Source organism: Hevea brasiliensis, chromosome 7, assembly GCF_030052815.1.
Source record: "Hevea brasiliensis isolate MT/VB/25A 57/8 chromosome 7, ASM3005281v1, whole genome shotgun sequence".
NCBI lineage: Eukaryota > Viridiplantae > Streptophyta > Magnoliopsida > Malpighiales > Euphorbiaceae > Hevea > Hevea brasiliensis.
In genome coordinates, this window is record NC_079499.1 from 104,141,504 (window position 1) to 104,164,725 (window position 23,222).

The following is a 23,222-nucleotide window of genomic DNA, read 5'->3' on the forward strand; positions in this document are numbered from 1 at the left end:
AAGAGATTTGAAACAGGACCACAAGATTCCTTCCTATTTAATTTTGGTTTGATTCCATTTTGAGTTAGATTTAAGTCAATTCAATTTTATTTGAATCAAATATAATCATTAAATCATTTCTTTTTTGGTCTTTTTTAAAGAAAAAATCTAATTTTGATTTAGAATCAAATTAAATGATTCCTTTACAATCTCAGTCTTATTTAAGGCAAATCAATTTAGAACTATTTCATACCCATCAAGCTTTAATTAGACCATGGGCAGGTATACTCTCAAGTCATGTAATACAATGCAACTCTTTTAATGTTGATTTTTATTCCTTTTGCATTCTTTGTATGTTTTGTCATAGCCATTTGCATAAGTTTAAGTTTATTAATGTAATTTGATAACTATTTGCATAAGTTTCAAATATAAACTTTTCAAAATCAATTTTTAGCATATGAAAATAATATTTTTTTCACATAAATCCTAAAACCCTTTTTCCGTTTTATAAAATAAGAAAATTATTCTTTATTTTTTTTTCTTTACTTACTTTTTTTCTCACAATAAAATATTTAATTTTAAATATTATATTATGCCTTTTTTTTCCTTCATTTTTAATTAAAGAATTTATATTATATAAACATAATAAAGTATATTATATTTATATGGGATTTCATATACGTCCTGTATTTGAAATAAGTTATTAAATAAATTTTTTAAAAATATTATTCTTATTTTTATATGTAGAGTACACACTTCTCTCTTTTATACATATATATGTGTAAATATATTTAAATTTTATAGTTACTTGGTTTAAAATAAAATAAAATTATTTTGTTATGAAAAATAAAGTAGTTTAACAAAATTTTATAATTCATTTCATTAAATTTTTGTACAATAATAAAATTTTTCTGTCAAAAAGCCAATGTGAAAAGTCTATTAACTTAACGCAAATAATAAAATATCTTCACATAAAAGAATATATATATAAAATATTTTTTAATAATGTTAGAAAGTATTATAAATAAAATTAAATGATATATTTATTTAAAATTTTGCATTTAAAATTTATTATTTTAATAAAAATTAAATATATTATGAAAAATATGATAATTTAAGACGCTGAAGTTTTTTTTTCGTTAAATTAATAAATTTTTCATAATTGACTATTTTAAGGAAAAAAAATATCATTATACAATAATTTAATGAGATGAATTAATTGTAAAATTTTATAAAATCACTTTATTTTTTGTAACAAAGTCATTTTACTTTATTTTAAATCAAATAATCATAGAATACACATATAAAAATATTAATATGTTTGTATAATGTTTTCCATTTTTTTTTTATATAATGTTTATATACTAAAATAGCAAAACTGAAAATTATCAACAGTAAAGAGACAATTATCTCTGCAGTAAATATTCATTCTTTTAATGTAAAATATAATTAAAACTGAAATAATTTCATATGTCCAAATTAACACTTTATTGAATAATGAAACATTTAAATACTAAAAATATAGAAAAATTGAAAAATACATACATTAAAGATATACTTTAATTTGCAGTAAATATTAATTTTTCATATATAGATGGGATATTTTCTCAAAATTAAATAAATAAATAAATAAAATACAAGATAATAAGAAGGTATGAGTTATAAAATAAGAGATAAAATTTAAAAAAAAAATTAAGCAAGAGTATTAGACTTTGCTCAAGTTGAGTGTTGCCTAAATAGAAATGGCAATGGCGAGTTGGGGGTAGGGATCCTTCCCCTCATTTTCGTGCCACATAAGTTTGGGTCGAAACATAGACTTTCGGCGAGGCAAGTTTCTTGCAAGAGCTTTTCTTTTCACTTTTTTTTATTTCTTTCATTTTAATTTATTAAAAAATAAAATATAAATTAGAAATATAAATTCTAAACTTAATTTTAATAATACATTTATTTTTTTTTAAATAGTTAAATACATAAATATATATAAATAAATTATTTTTAACGAAAAATAATGATATGTTATTATACGGGACAGATTACGGGGATTCAGAATAGACAGAAGGTCTCCCATCTCCACCTCACACAATACCAAAATCAGAGTGAAATCAGAAAAAATTGATTAAACTTGAGGCAAATCGGATTAGATTCATAAACTTTTATCATCCATGTGCCTATCTCACTAAGCTAAGTCTGCAAGAATTAGATTCATTTTAAGCTGGAATTTGATAATATGAGCAATTTGGGGCAAAACCACAAGATCCTTCCCTATCAAAATTTTGGTTTAAGTAGAATTCAATTCTGATACAGCTCAATTTTAGTTTAACCAAATATAATTGTCAATTTTTTTTAAAGGAAGAATCTAATTTTGATTTAGAATCAAACTAAATGATTCCATTACGATTTTAATCCTATTCAAGATGGATCAATTTAGGCAAATTTCAGACCTATATTACTAATTTAATCCAATTCTAATCTGACTTCAAACATTAACTAGACCATGACCAAGTCTATCCTCAGTCATGTAATATAATTCAACTCTTTTAATGTTGATTTTTATTCCTTTCAAATGTAATTTGATAACTTTTTGCATAAGTTTCAAATATAAACTTTTCAAAATCAACTTTTAGCATATGAAAATCAAATTGTGACAAGCTCAGAATCCCTGTAGACAAGCAAACCAGAGTAAATATCATACATGATCAAATAATTTGCAGGTTAGTAAGTTAATTTGAAAATTTTTTAAAATTTTTATTATAATAATTTTTATAAAATTAAATTAAAATCAACTTTTAGCATATGAAAATCAAATTGTGACAATTGTGGCATGTGATAATTACCCAGCAAGGTAGCGTTGCTGTAAGGTGAAAGTTCAAAATATAAAGAAAGAATACTTTTTTTTTTAACTATATTGCCCTTTTGCTATTTAGACTTTGAATATGAAGGAATGACTATACACATTTTTAATAATTTTTATTATAAAAATAATAAATTTTATAATTAATAAGTAAAAATACTTAAATTTAAAATATTTTCACTTTTTACTTGTTTAAAGATATAAAAAAAATAATAATTAAGCTATATCGAATCATAAAAACATTTTAAATTAATATAATGATAAAAATAAATTTTTAATTAGAAGTTGTTGTAATTAACATTCGACTAATTAAATCAAATTAAATCATAACTTTAACCAATTGAAATTTTTAATATTTTTAAAATTATAATTAAATCAAACTGTAATACATTAAAATTTTAATATAAATAAATCGAGTTATTTAGTTATAACATAAATGATGACAAAAATTATAATATATAATTTATATATTATTGATTTATAAAATATTAATAAAAATATATTCAAAATTGCATTTTATTTTTAAAGATAAAAAAATTTTATATTGTTAATAAAGTTATGAAAATAATAATTATTACAACTGATATGTTATAATAAATATTTTTACAATAATATATTAATTAATAAAAATCAAATATTTCAATTAAATGGATCGATAACTTAAAATTAAATCAAAATTAATTTTTTTTACCAGAGTAATTGAATTTTATTAATTCAATTTAGTTGTTCAGTTATTATGGAATAATGCCATATGTCAATGGTCATAATATAAGGATTCAATCAAGCCTAGTTAAGAAAATCATTCTTCTATTGTTTTATTTTCCATGATAAGTTGAGAAAGTTTAAAAATAACCCATTTTCTGACTTCATTGTATCCTCTGATGTTGCCTCCAGCAAGATCGGACCCCCATAACCAGTCTAACGATGTCACCAAACCCATTGCACCTTCCTTGCCATCCACTTCTTGATATTGAAGGAAGAAATCAAAACTATCACTTACGGGTTTTTTTATCAAGGAAATTCTCACAATCAATTCAATCAAAGTGTTCCATAGTTAGAATAAATACGCATTTATTATGAAATTAAGAATGGAATAATCTTTTTAATTTTATTAATTCAATGACTGAAAGTATATCACTTATCTGATAAAATCATATTTAAGTCTCACTGCGCTGAACACTACTAGAAAAAAATTATAATCTCAAACTTAAATGGCACTAAGAAAAGAAGTAGGACTTGGAGGTATTGGGATGTCTACTGTCCCTTCCAACATCAGTAGAACCTTTTTCATGGAAGGGCGAAGAGATGGTTCATCCAGAGTGCACCAAAGCCCCACTTTGATCATTCTATCCATTTGTCTCTTGTCCACTTCCTCTTCACTAACCAATTTATCTATTTCACCACTCTCAAAACAATGGTAAACCCAATCCACAAGAATGGATTCAATCTCTGGAAGATTTTGATCCACATTCCTTCTGCAACATGTGATCTCCAATAACACAATTCCAAAACTATAAACGTCAGCTTTAACTGTAACAGGAAGCTTACGATGCCATTCTGGTGCAACATATCCTCTAGTTCCTCTAATTCCTGTGAAGGTTTTTGTTTGTTCCGGCTTCAACAGCTTTGCCAATCCGAAGTCGGAAATTTTTGGACACCAGCATTCATCCATTAGTATGTTCTCTGGTTTTATATCACAGTGGATGATTTGCGTCTCGCACTCTTCATGTAGATAGAGGATGCCCCTTGCTATGTTCCGGGCGATCTCCACTCTTTCTCCAAAACAAGGTCTGCTTTCAGGAGAGAAGATTACATCAGCAAGTGACCCATTTCTCATGTACTCGTATACCAAGAGCCTGTTAGGCCCCTCATTGCAATAACCAAGAAGGCGGACTAGGTTCTTGTGATGTGTTTTCCCAATAACCTTCACTTCAGTTTGGAATTCTCGTTCCCCTTGAGATGCAGCTCCTTCTAGTCTCTTCACAGCTGCAACTTTCTGGGTGCTCGATATTAGCCCTTTATAAACAGTCCCAAATGAACCTCTGCCAATTTCTTCCTTGAAACCATCTGTCACTCTCTCTAGTTCTTCAAAGGTAAAGGATCGAGGAGCAACTTCCTCACTTAATCCAATGTGGTCTTTTTCAGAGATCCTTTTGTATGCCCACACACGATATTTATGAAACAGAATGCCAGAAATTGCCAACGTAACAAGCCCAAAAGCAACAACTGAAATGCCAACGATTAGGACGCCCCTGCCAAGCTGATCACTTTTCTTTTTATCTACTGCAGGCTCGTTTCTGTCTGTGTTGGTCCTGATTGATGTAGATTTAACCTTGATCAAAGCTGAGTTTGACTCATCCGGGTTTCTTCTCCCATATCTCAAAGGCAGCTTTTGCTTTTTGCACAGACCGTCTTTGTAAAACGCAGCATCACAGTTACAATCCTGCAGACATGCTTGCTCGCACTCTCCCTTGATAGATAATGAGAGATCGGAGTATGATACATCTTCCCATGCGGTGCTAAGAACTTCTTGAATTCTGATGCTTTTATGATCTTCTTTGCAACTTTCAGCTGTGAAATTCCTCTCACATCCAGCAGTCCGATCTCCCGGATTAACAGATGCAAATCCTGGAAGACATATACATTTAGGTTCCAAATCATTTAAATCGCAATAGCTATTAAGACCGCATAGTCCCTTGGGTTGGCACTTATTAGTTGTGGATTCTCTCAAAACTGAAGAATTTCCATTCTGTTTCAGATTGTACGAGTACAATCTGAATATCCCATCAAAATCAATTCTCATAACAAAAATTGTTTCTTTTGTGGGATACCCTCCTGGAGTGATTTCTCTTATGTTGAAACCGGTGGAATTGAGCAGGTAGAGACGGCCATCATAATCAAAATTTAGTGTCACGTTATTCCCACTTCCATCCGTACCGGATGACCAATAAGCATATGGAGCAGTTTCAGGGGTTTCCACCGGATACTGCACGAGGTTTCCATCCGTTTGCATCCTGAGGCGGAAAATTCCTGTTGAGTGATTAGTTTCTGAAACAGCAGAAACCAGCTCTGAATCAGCTTCTAGACGTTGAGTAGGCAAAAGGGTATCAGTTGGGTGATCAAAACTCTGCCATATAATATCACGATCAGAATTGTAAAGCACAAAATTGCCCGAATCAAACAAAGAAGCTGAAGAAGCTGGTTGGGGAGCAGAAATAACTGTAGTTGTTTGGCTCTGCGCTTCCAAGACTAACCCAGCATCATTGATGAGCAAGTTAACATTGCTGTCTACTGGTGGATCATCACGCTTGGCAGTCCAGACAACCGTCTTCTGAGGAATTCCAGCAATAAAGACACCGATAGCATACGCAGTGCCCTGTGGGTAAAATCCAAAGGCATAAAGACCAGAAGGTGACCACCACGAGGAGTTGGTGGTGGGTGTGAGGGAAGATCCTAAGCTTATATTGGAGTATCTTCGTTGAGCTAAGGCTTTGAAAATTGAAGTAAAAGATAGAAACAGGAACAGAATGACGGAAGCCATGGAAAGGTTCTGAGCTCTGTGCATCCTTTTAAGTTTGGAGTTCATGAATTTTCATTTGCCAATGTAAGGTATTCAATTTATTTCAAGAACCATGAAATTGGAAGCATTCAATACCATTAAAGTCCACATTCACAATCCTCCGTGTTCTTCACTTCCAAACGCATTCAGTGGAATCAACTACCATACGAAGTCAAGGTGGAAAGTTCAAAGTAGAAAGAAAGAAGAAGACAAACTCACTGACCCTTTTGTATTGTTTGCTTTTCCGAGTTGCACTTTTGCTATTTAGCCCTCGAATTTTTAAAAGATGGAAAGTAATAACACAGATTAGTGTCAAACTTGAAAACTTAATTTTTTTAAAATTTAAAATATAAAGAGAAAGAAAAATGGAGATATAGATTTATGTTTTAAATCGTATTACCACTGCTATTACCGAAATTTCGTAGTTGAGTTTTGACATATTTAATACTTTAATATGAATAAAATAATTTAAAATAATTTTCTTGTATTTATTATATAATATTTTAAATTTATTTTTTAAATAAAAATTAATTTTATTTTTTCATAAAAATTATATTTAAATTATAAATAATTGTATTTTACAATTGTATTTTTATTTTGATTATATCAAAATTATATATAATAATATAATATTTAATAATATATATTTTTTATATTGAGAGCATATATTTTATTTTTATTTAAATTAATTTTATTTTTTGAAAAATAAATAATAAAAAAATATATTTTATATTATAATTTTAAATAATATATTTTTTATATATTATTTTTCAACAATCATAAATAAAATAAATATATTAAAAAATTATAAATTACAATTATTAATATAAATAATTTTATAAATAAGCCAATTCATAAAATTATAAACAAAACTCAAAATGAGTTTATTTACGAACTCATTCACAAGCTAATTTTTTAACTTTTTAACAAGTCAGATTATGAATCTATTTAATGAACTAAATTATAAATTTATTTTACGAGCCAACTCGCGATTCTATAAACGAGCTAATTTTGAATTCGAGTTTGAACTAAATACTACTGAATTCGAGTTCGAGTTGATTATTAAATGAGCAATATTGAACCGACTTTAAGTAACCTGCATGTGACTTGATTCATTTACATTCTTAATCAAAACACTTAAATTAGCATATTCTCTCTCTCTCTCTCTCTCTCTCTCTCTCTCTCTCTCTCTATATATATATATATATATATATATATATATATATATAAAAGAAATGTAGATACCAAAAAAATAATATAGGAATAAAAAGAATTATTTTAATTAAATAGGATACTTAAAATTATTTTTTTTCTAATAGTTAGCTTATAAAATAGACTTTATTACAATAAATTAAAAGTTAAATTAAATTTAAATTTAAATAAAAACTCTTCCTAATTTCCTCTCTTTTATTTTTTTATTATATTAATTTTATATACACATGTAATTTAAATTTTACGGAATAAATACTTTAAATTGCATATTTTTCATGCATATAATTTAAGGCTAATCGAGCAGTATGGCATACCTCGATCCATATAAAGTGCTAACTAAATTTAACTTACTGTATCAAAAATTTTAAAAATTGACATATTTCACATTCGTACAGGAACCGCAATCGTGGCGGACCTCGAATGAAGAATACTGGTCAAGAAATTACAACTGCAGCCATCGAACCTCTAGACTAATAGCTCCTTGAAAGTTTAGAAAAGACAGAATAAAACGAGTTTTCCTTGCAAGTTGTGGCGTGTTGTTTCCCAATGACGGAGTGGTCATTCTTGCCATGGCCGTAGGGAGGGAGAAACAAGAAACAAATAAACAAAGAAGAAGAAGAAGAAGAAGAACTTAAGTCTTCATGCAAGTGGGGGTGAGTTGTTTCCCACAGTCTTCCAAGTGATGTGATGGAAGTGGGGTTAAATTATTTTGAACTTAAAGACTGAAGACTAAGCTCTATTATACCCTATTAATTCAACCAAAGCATTATGATAATTGAAATAAATATGCATTTCCCATGAATTTGAGGATATGATCATCTCAAACTTGGAGGTTATTGTGAAGTCTATTGTCTCTTCCAATATCAATGGAACCTATTATATTTTATTAATATTAACCTTCAAATTTAAAAATAAATTATTAAAATTTTTCAAAAAATTAAAAATTCATTTTCATAAAATAAGTAATTATATATTGAATAATAATATCTCAATCATTCATTTTTAATTAAAAGACTGAGATTATAAAAACATAATAAATTATATTTACATAAATATGAAGGAATCCTAATGGAAGAAATAAAATCCTCCCCTCCCCATTTATAAATGGGATTTCATTAACGTCCCTAATGTGTGTATTTGAAATAAGTTTTTAAAATTTACTGTTCTTATCTTTTTTATGTAGGATACACACTTCTTCCTTTTATTCATAAATTTGTTAATATATTTATATAAAATTATTATATTTGTATAATATTTTTCATTTTTTTTACTTAATAATAAATAAGCAATAATGTTTTTTAGATACCAAAATAGCAAAATTGAAAATCAACAGAATTAGCTAACTAGAAAAATTTAAAAGTACATGTATTAACGATATAATTAGCTTTGCGGTAAATATTAATTTTTTATACAATTTTAATGAGATATTTTCTCGAAAATAAATAAATAAATAAATAAAATACAAGATAATCTTTTCATAAAATGATATGAGTTATAAAATAAGATATGTTATATTATACTAGAATATTAGACTTTACTTAAGTAGGGAGATACCTATCACACTAAGCTAAGCCTTCAAGTTGTTGTGAGTTGTTTCATACCCATTGTATACTGGGGACACACCATATGATGCTTACTGGAGCTCCTATACTACGAGGTCTCGAAGTCCCTAGTTTCATCTTTATCTCAATAGCTCTGGCCTCCTAGAAATTATCAACAGTGCCCGTTCAAAAATCATCCATACCCTGTATGATGACTCATCATCGGCAAACAATGACAACAGTACAATTTACCGTGCAACTCTAGACATTGATGGTGTTTTACGCCTGTATTCTCATAGTGACAACAGGAATGGTGAACTCGAATGCACATCCGTGTGGGCAGCACTGAAAAATCCTTGTCAAGTGAACAGCTTTTGTGGGTTCAATAGTTATTGCACATTTGATGACGACCAGCCAGTATGTCGTTGTCTTCCTGGTTCGGAGTTCATTGACCCTAATCAAACGACTCTTGGCTGTAGAAGAAACTATTCAGAAGCAAGTCGTAAAAGTGGGAAAGAAAATGCACATCATTATAACATCACCACATTGGAAAATATCGAGGCGGCAGACCATCCTTATTTTCAAGAATCCATGTGAATAGAAGAATGCAGCCAGTCTTGTTTGGAGGACTGCAACTGCGAGGCAGTGCTATTCTCTAAAAACACTTGCAATAAACTAAAGCTTCCACTGAGTTATGTAATTAGAAAAGGTGAATCATCAGATCAGGAGACGTCCACCACAGCTTTATTGAAGGTAGGCATTGGAGGAAATGATGGCAAGAATAGGACTGAACCTATCCCTTTAAAGCCTACCATTATTGTTATTAGAAGCGAAAAATCAGTGCTGCCTGAAATTCTTATGACTTCTTGTCTTGTCCTATTTTCATGTATTAGCCTTATAGTTTCTTGTTTATTCATTTACAAATTCCGATCCATAAGATGCAAAAGGCTATTGGAAAATGGGGAGGATGGTCTGACTGGGGAGCTTAAATTGCGGTTGTTTTCATACAATGAGCTTAAAGTAGCAACAAATGGCTTCAAAGAAGAGCTGGGAAAGGGTTCATTTGGAGCAGTGTACAAAGGGACTTTATGCAGAGGGAAAAAGCTTGTTGCAGTGAAGAGGCTAGAGAAGTTAGTGGAAGAAGGTGAAAGGGAGTTCCAGGCAGAGATGCGAGCAATAGGAAGAACTCACCACAAGAACTTAGTCCGGTTGTTGGGATACTGTGCCGTGGATTTAAAAAGACTTCTGGTTTATGAATATATGAGCAATGGCTCCCTTGCAGATCTACTATTCAAGTCTTCAGGAAGGTTAAATTGGAATGAGAGAATAAGAATTGCAATTGATGTTGCGAAAGGGATCCTTTATTTACATGAAGAGTGTGAGACTCCCATCATTCATTGCGATATAAAACCACAGAACATATTGATGGATGATTTTTGGACTGCTAAGATAGCTGATTTTGGGTTGGCAAAATTGCTGATGCCAGATCAAACAAGGACTTTCACAGTTGTGAGGGGAACCAGGGGGTATTTAGCACCAGAATGGCTAAAGAACACGCCAATTTCAGCTAAGGCAGACATCTACAGTTATGGAATTGTGCTCTTGGAAATTGTTTGCTGCAGAAGGAATATGGAGCTTGAAGCATCAAAACCAGAAGAGGTTATTCTATCAACTTGTTTTGTTGCTGGAGAGTTGGAGAAGCTTGTAATTGGGGAAGAAGCTGACAAGAAGACCTTGGAAAAAATGGTGATGGTGGCGCTGTGGTGTATTCAGGATGAACCAGCTCTCCGTCCTTCAATGAAGAGTATAGTTTTGATGTTAGAAGGGATCACTGATGTATCAATTCCTCCATGTCCAACCGCTGCATCCATGTAATTCAACTCTTTAGCCATGCTTTTAGAATTGGGCTGGTTAGTGAACTTGTCTGCTGCAAAGTTTAGTGATCATCATACCCATCAGTTCGGTGTTTCAAAATAATTTTAAAATTTCTGTTATAGTATTTTTGTGGTTTTTATGTTACAAAATAATTAAGTGTTCCAATTAATAAAAATGTAAAATCACATAATAATTTTATATATTTTTCCTTTTTTTTAATTTTTGATTCTGATCGATATTTAAATAAAAATTTCAGTAATGTTTATTTAATTGTGGTATTATAATAATTTAGACTCATTATATATTTATTAAAAAAAAAAAAGAAAGAGTATCACTACGCAATTCAAGAAAAATGAGAGAATCACCACCATAAATACGTTTTTATACTCCATCGCCCCTCTTTGCATTTTTTCCTAAACGACAGTGCCGTTTGAGCTTCTTAAGTAAAAGTTCCCGCGCCAAAATAGGGTGAAGCCGATGCTCCAATGGCACCGGCGAAGAAGGGGAAAGCCAAGGCCAACTCGCCCGATTCAAATCAATCAAAGCCATCGGCTCCAAATACAGGAAACAATTTCCCGTCTTGTATTCGATTCATGCCTCCGTCCTCCGCCCTCCATCGCCATCACCATCCACGCTAAGCCTGGCGCCAAATCCTCCTCCATCACAGGTCTGTATACTTATGTTTGGGTGTGTGTGTATGTGTATTTGTGAAAATTCATTCTAATTGTGTTCTTGTGAATACAGATTTCAGTGATGAAGCGTTAGGGGTGCAAATAGATGCCCCTGCCAAGGACGGTGAAGCTAACGCCGCTCTCCTTGATTATATTAGTTCTGTGAGTATTTTTCTTTTAGTTTTATATTTAATATAAATATTTATGATGAAATTACTCAAAATTTAAATAATATGCATATGTGCAACTCATGAATAAACCAAGCTTTTTTTTTTTTTTTTTTTTTTGCCTGTGAAAGAGTTTGTCCTGTGTTAGGTGTATGATGTGAGTATTTGTTTATTTTCGTGGAAGATATTTGTAATTTCATTAACTTGGTGCTATTTTCCTGTTCTAGTCTTAGTGTCTGCTATGCCTGAATTACATGTTTGGTAGGAGTATGTTCAATCAAGCTCTTTTTGAATTAATCATGAAAAAAATAAATAATAATAACTGGGGATTGTCCTTGGTTTCCTTTGTTTGAAAGTTTTTATGTAGTTACGTGCTGTGCCGGCTTGTATGTTTAGAATGTTTCATCATTCTTTTTTTCTTTTCTTTTTTTTTTTTTCAGGGGAGAGAGCGGGGCGCATTGGGGGGATGGTAGGTGTCCATACTTAAGGAAATATTCAAAGCTTTTCATATGCATAACATTAATCTGTTTTCCTTGGATTTTTTTTTTAAATGAATCATGTATTTGGTTAAATGCCATGGGGAAAGTGACATTTACTATTAATGTTAGCTATTTTGCATTATTAAAAATGCATTGGCTTTGTAAAGAGCTATTCCTTCTGAAAAATACATGTAGATGCCAATTTGTGCAAATTTATCTCTTTATTTTTGTTGCAATGTACTTTCTGTGGAGATTTGAACATGCTTCATATTATTAAGAAGAAATATTCGGGGCAAAAATTCCTTGTTTTCTGTTTAAAGTAAAGATGTGAGTAATAGAGCCTTTAAAGTTTATATTCTTTTAGTGCCTTATGAATTGTAAGGTTTTTCCTGTGATAAATTCTCTTACCTTCTGAATGGGTGTTTTTACCTCTTCAAGATAGTGTTGAAAAGCTTATCAGGAAAAAAAAAATGGTAGTGTTGAAAAACACTTTGCTAGCTTATCATCCTTAACATTTCCAAATGTTTTTTTTTTTCCACTTTTTTTAGTGATTATTATGACACTTAAGGGAAAGGAATTCTTTAGTTTAAGCTCAAGCCAACCTCATTTTGCCTATGAAGTTGGTTTCCTATAATTTGTCCTTCATGGGTATGTGAAACTTAGGGATTTATACTCGTTTGAAAGCTCATAGTCTAGCAACCATTTTGTCTATATATTGATTAAATTTTCCATTTAAAGTTTATCAAAGTTATTAAAGGCACACTAAGGTGCAAAGGGGTCCGGTGGCCTAGGTACAACTATGGAAGGTGCTAAGTGTTGCCATGTTTAGCCACTTGCCTAAGTGACGTCAGGCAAAACAAAAAGGGATAAATATTTATAACAAGAAAATATATTGCATATAATTAACAAAATTGACCAAAGTTAACAATATTCAAAGGATCAAGCCAAAGTTAACCATCTAATGATGAGGACAATACACTGAAATGGAAATCGCTCTATAGAACCTCTTTTTTTCAATACCATCTAATGATTAGGACAATACACTGAAATGTAAATCGCTCTATAAAACCTCTTTTTTCAATCACGCATTGTAAAATGAATATGGACTTCACCATTAATATTATTTTTTTCCCCTATAGATAGCAGTTAGCACTTTGAGAACTTGTTAGAAAGTAAAACAAACCCAAACAACACATTTGATAATTTTATTAGGAAAAAAAAAAATGCCAAAACCCCAGGAAACAGAAGCCGAGCTACCAAGGGAAGACAGGAGAGAGAACAATGGGACTGAAAACAAGGGATGATGAGATGGATTTAAGGTGTGTTGATGCTAAAAGCAGGTGCTTCAGAAGTCGGTGGTTTCTAATGGAGTCCAACAATAATCCAGCAATTTTCAGTGCCAGAGTCAGTGTTCTAGCAACTTTACAAGTCGTTGACACTGGATTCTGGTAGATTGGCCGGATCCAAGTCTTGTAGTAGTGTCTTTTTCTGATAAAGGTCCTCACAGAAGATGGAAATTAGGAAGCCATGCCTTTCTAGGGCCTTTTGCCTGGAAGAAGGTGGACCTTCTAATGCCTTTTGCCTGGAAGAAGGCACATCTGTTAGACATAGCTCGCCTTTTGCTTGTACAGTCACTAGTCAGCACCTTGTACACCTTGCCCCTTTAGCTCACCTTTAACAAGTATAGAATCTATCATATGAAAATTGTTTTAAAGTAGCCATTGCATTTGTACCATGATAATAATAGGCTGCATTTAATGGTTTATTTTCTTAGACTATTTCACTTTTCTTGATCAACAGGTATTAGGTGTGAAAAGAAGACAGCTATCCATAGGTGCAGGTTCTAAATCAAGAGACAAAGTGGTGATTGCGGAGGAGGTAACTTTGCAAGGTGTTTTTGATGCTTTGGACAAAGTGTCAAAGTGCTATTGATGGATAGAAGTACATGAGAGATTCAAATACCATCAATCAACTGGAGATCTGGCTTTGTCGATCTCCTGATACTTGCTGCGGCAAAGCTGGCTGGAGATTGTTTTATCAGCCCTTGCTAATTATTGATATGCTCCAAACTTTTTGGTACTGTTCCCTGTTTTTCTTGGAATTGGCTACTTTATTGTTCAGTTGCAATTACGGAATCTACTGGTAGCTTGCTTTGTGAATGTATTTATTAAATGAATGGTGTTTTTGTGCAAATTCTCTCTGTTTTTTTTTTTTTTTTGGTACTTCAGAAATTCTTATAGGTAATGGGGCTATGATCATAATTACTGGTCGATCCTTGTATTTTTACAATTACATTAAAATATCCTTGACCTTTCTCTCCGTTAACTAATGAGTCCTTTCATTCATTTTTTATTGTGTTTTCCGTCTAGATTAAAAGACCAACACAGAGTGATAGACTAATCAATAGAAATAGAAAGAAATGGCATTGCTGTTTATACTTCCACTTTGTTATAAGGATTTACTAACTAGAATCTCACCATAAACCTAACATTATATATAAATTTAGCATATTATAATAGTGAAAATAGATGTAGATTAAAAATCAAATGGAACAAACATTAATTCTCTATAAAAGTTAGTCTCTAATTAAATAAGACAAAATTTACACTAAAATGTAAAACCACGTAAAATACATTCTTATTGCAACGAATGTAAAACTAATCAAATTGAGATAAATAACCACAAATTTTAATGAATATTAAAATAATTAATTTATCCTATATGTCCGATTGAATATTTCTCCCCAGCATGACAAGTATCTGCCAAATAGAATTATATTCAGAACTTAAATTAAAAAAAAAAAAAAAAAAAGGGCTTAAGTGAAAAAAAAAATTAGGTAAAATAATGAGAAGGATCCCTAACTTCCTCACAGCTATAACTTTTATTTGAGATCGATGGCGACAATTATAGTTATTAGATGAAAGAGATCAATGTGAGAAGGAACAAAACTTAATACAGTTGATTCATTCAAACTGCTACTCTAACGAATGTGTGACCACTGCTACTCAATTCACTTAAAAGAAAAAAAAGAAAAATTCCAGTGACAGATTTGAACTCCGCCCGTACATATTATTAGCGATGGATCCATCGCCGATGCATAATTAATTCATTGCTTAGTAAAGCGAAGCAGAAAAAGAATTTGAAGAAGAAAGAAGACGAGCCGACTGTACTGGTGTATTGCTAAAGGACTGAGAGGAGAGTTCATTGAAAACTTCATTTTTTTTTTGCAAAACCCTGTAAAAATAGCTTAGGGTTATAGGGACGGCCTATAATATGTGGCTGAAAGTTATTTTTAATAGTTATGAATTAGTGACGGATTACAGTTGTTACGAATCCATCAATCTGTTGCTGAAAGTCTCTTTTTTTTTTTTCAGTGATTCTTCACAACAAGACATTTTTAGTGGTTTGATCAATTATTGTAGACAATCCATACTGTAGTTGCTTCTCTGCATAAAGCACAAATCTCTCTCTTCTTTCATTTTGCTTGCTCTTTCCTGTGTTTCTTGGTACGTATTTCAGTTTCCATTTTTGCATCATATATATCATATCAGATCAAGTAACCTGTAGTATAATTCCACTAGTAATTTATATTAAGAATTTGATATGGAAATGCTTTATGGTGGAATAGATAACAAGACTGCAAGAAATATGGTCTTTTCCTTGAATGAGAACACTCAACTTCTTAGAATATTGTTGAAGGTCAAACGGCAAAAGATTACTAAAACAATAGGAAACAATAATCAAAAGCTTAGGAAAAACTGTTCCAAATACTGCTTCTTTTTTATCTGTCAATGCTTTGTGACGAATTCCATTTACTTTTGAGGATAAATTGACACCATTCTTAGACATCTATTGAAGTCAAATTCCTCAACCATATAAGATTGCAATAAGAGTAATCTTTTTGAGTCGGTGCCTACTTTATTATTGAAGCAGGGCGTTGTTGTAGTTTGAGTACCAGGAATGCTGGCTACAAAAAGGTAATTCTAATATGATATAATGTTAGATTTTTCTCATGGTGAAACTACTACAAATCTAGGCCTCAACAGAATGAATGCCTTATATACTATTAAAATTTTGAAATAGAGAATTATTAACAAGCACGTAGTGATGTGTATAAATCCTGTAACCTAAATTTTGGAAAAATTTAAAATCATGTATAACAAAAATGTTGTTAAAGCCTAAATTTGTTGTAGTGGACTACAACAGGCTCTGTGGACGTAGGCACATTCCTGAACCATGTAAACCTCTGTACTCTTTGTTTGGTGTTCTTTTTCACTTATTCTATGAGTGTGTGCGTGATGTATTTTGACAGCAGGTTGGACTAGGAATAAGCTTGGAGATTCAAAGTATTCTTTGGTGCTAGGTTATGCATATATCCATTATTATCCGAGTGCAGACATGAGACTGTTGGAATTGTAAAAGAGATTGGTTAGTTGATGTAAGATTGGTGATAATGACGGGGAAGAAGATATAATTGTGCATAGTTTTCACTTTAAATGGGATGGCACAGTCACAGACAGGGGGATATTCTACCTACATTGTTGTCCATAAAAGGCAGGTTCTTTGCAGTCAATATCTTGCTTTCTTCTTATATCCTTTAGTTTCCTTTCCTTTTGTGAAAATATTTTGTTGCCATGATAAAAATGAATGAAAAATTCAATGAGCATTAGAATGATTTTACCCAATTGGATTAAAACATTAGATTTGTATTATGGAATTTCCTATAGGCATCAGCTTTAATGTAAATCAGGGAATTATGGAAGGGATTAGGCTGTAGTCACAGAATCAGAGTCATATATTTGGGAAGGCTTTTGGACTCCAGATAACAGTTTTCAGCGCAGGCATATCCAAGAAATAAAAAGATTTGAGTGTGCTTCCTGCTGACAACCTTGTTGTCTCTTTTGACCAATAGCAGATGAAGGTAAAATCACACAAAGCTACCAAAGAGCGGATTTTTTTTTTCTTGCTTCATTGGTGATTGGGCTGCAATTGGGGTTTTAACTTGAGGTGTCAGAGCCCGGAAGACGACTCTTTACCATAATTGAGCCAAGCTTATTTGTTCCTTATCAATTTGCAGACTCTAAGTCTCTCGACTTTATAATGGACACACCATCTGGTGATCATTTGATCCATACATGTCACTATTGAAGACTGCTGGTGTTTTTATCCTTGTGGGTTTTCCCAGTGAAGTTAAAATCATTCCTGGGAAACCTTGATCCGTGTAGTTTACTCTTGCAATTTTCAAACATGATAGTTATTCATACCCTTGTTAGAACGTAGAATTTTACAAGAATTCAATTCAATTGATTTTTTTTAATCAATTCTTATGTTTGGAATAAAAGAATTCAATTCTTTTTAACTTCAAAGACCTTTTATTTTAAAAGACATAAAAATCATGCATGATTTTGCGAGAATTCATTGGATTTTTCCTTGCAAATGATTTATTCTAAAGGATACCATATGGATAGAGTTCTTTCTATTCCACTCTTTAGATAAGGTTTTAGCTCTTTTGGTTGAAACGCTTGCGTTTACTTATGGCAGGCATGAAAACCATGTCCGGCAGCATACATATATCCATAATCCTTAGGGGAGCTTGAATTATATAATGTGAAAGTTTTCATTTGGTGATTAATGATAGGATTCAAACTGTAACCATTAACATGAGGAGTGACAAGTTAAAAACCGTAAGTGGAATTTCCATCCTTGTTCATTACAACTTTTTGTACTAGATAGACTGATAATTATAAATTTAAAGCAAGTAACGAACTGTAACTTCAACTTACTAACTGAGAACTAAAGAAAAGCAGAGACCAAAAACACAAATCTTAAATGCAAGTAAGAAAAGAAGTAGGACTTGGTGGTACTGGGATGTCAACTGTCCCTTCCAACATCAAAAGAACCTTCTTCATGGAAGGGCGGATGGACGGTTCATCCAGAGTGCACCAAAGCCCCACTTTGATCATTCTATCCATTAGTCTCTTGTCCACTTCCTCATCACCAACCAATTTATCCATTTCACCAGCCTCAAAACAATGGTAAACCCAATCCACAAGTATGGATTCAATCTCTGGAAGATTTTGATCCACATTCCTTCTACAACATGCGATCTCCAATAACACAATTCCGAAACTATAAACATCAGCTTTAACTGTAACAGGAAGCTTACGATGCCATTCTGGTGCAACATATCCTCTTGTTCCTCTAATTCCTGTGAAAGTTTTCGTTTGGTCCGGCTTCAGCAGCTTTGCCAATCCAAAATCACAAATTTTTGGAGACCTGTATTCATCTATCAGTATGTTCTGTGGTTTTATATCACAATGGATGATCTGTGTCTCGCACTCTTCATGTAGATAGAGGATACCCCTTGCTATATTGCGAGCAATCTCCACTCTTTCTGTAAAACAAGGTCTTTTTTCAGGAGAGAAGAGCAAGTCAGCAAGGGAACCATTGCTCATGTACTCATATACCAAGAGCCTATTAGGTCCTTCATTGCAATAACCGAGTAGGCGTACTAGATTCTTGTGATGTGTTTTTCCAATAACCTTCACTTCAGTTTGGAATTCTTTTTCCCCTTGAGATACAACTCCTTCTAGTCTCTTGACAGCTGCAACTTTCTGGGTACTCGATACTAGCCCTTTATAAACTGTCCCAAATGAACCTCTGCCGATTTCTTCCCTGAAACCATCTGTTATCTCTTCTAGTTCTGCAAAAGTGAAAGATCGGGGAGCAACTTCCTCACATAATACAATATTCTCATTTGCATTTATCCTTTTGTATGGCTGTGCACGAGATTTATATAACAGAAAGCCAGATATTGCCAACATAACAAGCCCAAGGGCAACAATTGAAACACTGGCAATTAGGATGCCCCTTCCAAGCTGATCACTCTTTTTCTTTCCAGGCTCAACTCTATCTGTGGTGGTGGATATAGATTTGCCCACCTTGATCAAAGCTGAATTTGAGTCACCCATATCTCTTTTCCCATATCTCAAAGGAAGCCTCTGCTTTTTGCACTGCCTATCTTTAAAAAATGCAGCAACACAGTCACAGTCCTCCAAGCAGGCTCTCTCACAATCTTCTTTGAAAGATAATGAGAGAACGGAATATGGATTGTCTTCCCATACAGTATTGGTGAGTTCTTGAATTCTGATGTCTCCATTATCATCTTTGCAACTTTCAGGAAAGAAATTCCTTTCACATCCAGCAGTCCAATTATTCTGAACAACATGTGTAAATTGTGGAAGACAAAGACATTGAGGTTCCAGATCATTTAAAACACAATAGCTATTAAAACCACAGAGTCCCTTGGGATCGCATTTATTATTTGTGGATGACCACAAAACTGACCAGTTTCCATTCTGTGTCAGATTGTACGAGTACAATCTGAATATCCCATCAAAATCAATTCTCACAATGTAAATTGTTTTTTGTGTGGGATACCTTCCGTCTGTTAGATTCTTAATTATATTGAAACCAGTGAAATTGAACAGGTAGAGATGGCCATCGTCATCAAGATTTAGTGTCACGTTATTCCCTTGCCCATCTGTACCGGTTGCCCAATAAGCATCTTTAGTAGTCACAGTAGTTGTCACCGCATACTGGACAAGGTTTCCATCTGCTTGCATAACAAGGCGGAAAATTCCTGTTGAGTGATCAGTTTGCGAAACAGCGGAAAACAGCCGTGAATTAGCTTCAAGGCGTTGAGTAGACAAAAGGGTATCAGTTGGGTTATCAAAACTCTGCCATATTATATGACGATCAGAATTATAGACCACAAAATTGCCCGAATCAAACAAAGAAGCTGAATAAGGTGACTCTGAAGTAGAAATAACTTGAGTGGTTTGGCCTTGAGCTTCCAAGACAAGCCCAGAATCACTAGTGAAGAGCAAGGTAGCGTTGCTGTGTACTAGTGGATCATCCCGGTTAGCAGTCCAGACAACTGTCTTCTGGGGAATTCCAGCAATAAAAACACCAATACCATAGCCACTGCCCTGTTGGTAAAATCCAAAGGCATAAAGACCAGAAGGTGACAACCACGAGGAGTTGGTGGTGGGTGTGAGGGAAGATCCTAAGCTTATATTGGAGTATCTTTGTTGAGCTAAGGCTGTGAAAAATAAAGTAAAAGATAGAAACAGAAACAGAATGACGGAAGCCATGGAAAGGTTCTGAGCTCTGTGCATCTTTTTAAGTATGAAGTTTATGAATTTTCAATTTATTTCAAGAACCATGAAATTGGAAGCATTCAAAACCATTAAAGTCCACATTCACAATCCTCCGTGTTCTTAGAAAGAAAGAAAGAAAAAAAAAGTCGGTGACATAAAAAAAAAAAAAAAGGGAAGTTGTTGCAAGAAAGAAGAAGTCTTCATGCAAGTTGCGGTGGGTTGTTTCCCAGGATCTTCCGAGTGATGTGAAAGTAATGGGGTTAGATTGTTTTGAACTTTTGCCATATAAAGACTGAAGTCAACCAACTAAAAATTAAACTAAAAAAAATCAAAATCAAAATTGAGTTTTTTATTTGAGTCAACTAAACTCAGCTCTATCACACGCTATTCAGCCAAAGTGAGGGTGGGATAAGATAATCTCAAACTTGGAGGTATTGTGATGTCTATTGTCCCTTTCAATATCAGTACAACCTATTATAATTTATTAATATTAGCCTTCAAATTTTAAAAATAAATTATTGAAATTTTTTCAAAATTAAAAATTAGTTTTCATAGGGTAATTAATTATATATTGAATAATAATAATGTCTCAATCGTTCATTTTTAATTAAAGAATTTAGATTATATAAATATAATAAATTATATTTACATAAATATGAAGGAATCCTAATAGAAGAAATAAAATCCTCACCTCTCCGTTTATAAATGGGATTTCATTTACGTCTCTAATGTGTGTATTTGAATTAAGTTTCTAAAATATATTGTTCTTATTTTTTTACGTAGAATACATACTTCTTTCTTTTATACATAAATATGTAAATATATTTATATAAATATGTATTTTTTAATGTAAAATATAATTAATTGAAATAATTTCATATGTCCAAATTAACACTTTATTGAAAAAATAAATAAAACATTTAAATACTAAAATATAGAAAAATAGAAAATTACATACATTAAAGATATATTTTTCTTTCTAGTAAATATTAACTTTTTATGCAACTATAGATAGAATATTTTCTCAAAATTAAATAAAAGACAAGATAATAAGATAGTATATGTTATCTTATATTATATGATGTTTTGTCATAGCCATTTGCATAAGTTTAAGTTTATTAATGTAATTTGATAACTATTTGCATAAGTTTCAAATATAAACTTTTCAAAATCAATTTTTAGCATATGAAAATAATATTTTTTTCACATAAATCCTAAAACCCTTTTTCCGTTTTATAAAATAAGAAAATTATTCTTTATTTTTTTTTTCTTTACTTACTTTTTTTTCTCACAATAAAATATTTAATTTTAAATATTATGCCTATCACTGGCCTCTTAAATTTTAAATATTATGCCTTTTTTTTCTTCATTTTTAATTAAAGAATTTAGATTATATAAACATAATAAATTATATTATATTTATATGGGATTTCATATACGTCCTGTATTTGAAATAAGTTATTAAATAAATTTTTTAAAAATATTATTCTTATTTTTATATATAGAGTACACACTTCTCTCTTTTATACATAAATATGTGTAAATATATTTAAATTTTATGATTACTTGATTTAAAATAAAATAAAATAAAATTATTTTGTTATGAAACATAAAGTAGTTTACAAAATTTTATAATTCATTTCATTAAATTTTTTTACAATAACAAAATTTTTTTGTCAAAAAGTCTATTAACTTAACGCAAATAATAAAATATCTTCACATAAAAGAATATATATATATATATAAAATATTTTTTAATAATGTTAAAAAGTATTATAAATAAAATTAAATGATATATTTATTTAAAATTTTACATTTAAAATTTATTATTTTAATAAAAATTAAATATATTATGAAAAATATGATAATTTAAGACGCTGAAGTTTTTTTTTCGTTAAATTAATAAATTTTTCATAATTGACTATTTTAAGGAAAAAAAATATATTTATACAATAATTTAATGAGATGAATTAATTGTAAAATTTTATAAAATCACTTTATTTTTTGTAACAAAGTCATTTTACTTTATTTTAAATCAAATAATCATAGAATACACATATAAAAATATTAATATGTTTGCATAATGTTTTCCATTTTTTTTTAATATAATGTTTATATACTAAAATAGCAAAACTGAAAATTATCAACAGTAAAGAGACAATTATCTCTGCAGTAAATATTCATTCTTTTAATGTAAAATATAATTAAAACTGAAATAATTTCATATGTCCAAATTAACACTTTATTGAATAATAAAACATTTAAATACTAAAAATATAGAAAAATTGAAAATTACATACATTAAAGATATACTTTAATTTACGGTAAATATTAATTTTTTATATATAGATGGAATATTTTCTCAAAATTAAATAAATAAATAAATAAAATACAAGATAATAAGATGGTATGAGTTATAAAATAAGAGATAAATTTAAAAAAAAAAAATTAAGCAAAAGTATTAGACTTTGCTCAAGTTGAGAGTTGCCTAAATAGAAATGGCAATGGCGAGTTGGGGGTGGCGATCCTTCCCCTCATTTTCGTGCCACATAAATTTGGGGTCGAAACGTAGACTTTCGGCGAGGCAAGTATCTTGCAAGAGCTTTTTTTTTCAATTTTTTTATTTCTTTCATTTTAATTTATTAAAAAATAAAATATAAATTAGAAATATAAATTCTAAACTTAATTTTAATAATATATTTATTTTTTTTAAATAGTTAAATACA

General features: G+C 30.9%; 3 protein-coding genes and 1 pseudogene across 4 annotated transcripts; 2 read left to right on the forward strand and 2 right to left on the reverse strand.

The window, feature by feature from the left end:
- Positions 1-3,995: 3,995 nt before the first annotated feature.
- LOC110673533 (G-type lectin S-receptor-like serine/threonine-protein kinase LECRK1) lies at positions 3,996-6,521 on the reverse strand. 2 transcript variants are annotated; one of them, XM_058150405.1, is made up of 2 exons: positions 5,768-6,514; positions 3,996-5,458 (listed from the first exon to the last, which is right to left on the reverse strand). In XM_058150405.1, the coding sequence occupies exons 1-2, from the start codon at positions 6,414-6,416 to the stop codon at positions 4,038-4,040; spliced, it is 2,070 nt and encodes a 689-aa protein (XP_058006388.1). In that variant the 5' UTR covers positions 6,417-6,514; the 3' UTR covers positions 3,996-4,037. The 2 variants fall into 2 exon arrangements, with proteins under 2 accessions (XP_058006388.1, XP_058006387.1); XM_058150404.1 differs by having other exon boundaries at positions 3,996-6,521.
- LOC110673537 (G-type lectin S-receptor-like serine/threonine-protein kinase LECRK1) lies at positions 6,463-11,017 on the forward strand. The gene is made up of 3 exons (XM_058149497.1): positions 6,463-6,623; positions 9,322-9,735; positions 9,847-11,017. Exons 1-3 carry the CDS (start codon positions 6,463-6,465, stop codon positions 11,015-11,017), a joined length of 1,746 nt encoding a protein of 581 aa, XP_058005480.1.
- Positions 11,018-11,329: 312 nt separating this feature from the next.
- Positions 11,330-14,527, forward strand: LOC110673531 (uncharacterized; annotated as a pseudogene).
- Positions 14,528-18,002: 3,475 nt separating this feature from the next.
- On the reverse strand, positions 18,003-20,574 carry LOC131181600 (G-type lectin S-receptor-like serine/threonine-protein kinase LECRK3). Its single transcript, XM_058150406.1, has one exon. It carries the CDS (start codon positions 20,512-20,514, stop codon positions 18,160-18,162), a length of 2,355 nt encoding a protein of 784 aa, XP_058006389.1. The 5' UTR covers positions 20,515-20,574; the 3' UTR covers positions 18,003-18,159.
- Positions 20,575-23,222: the final 2,648 nt, after the last annotated feature.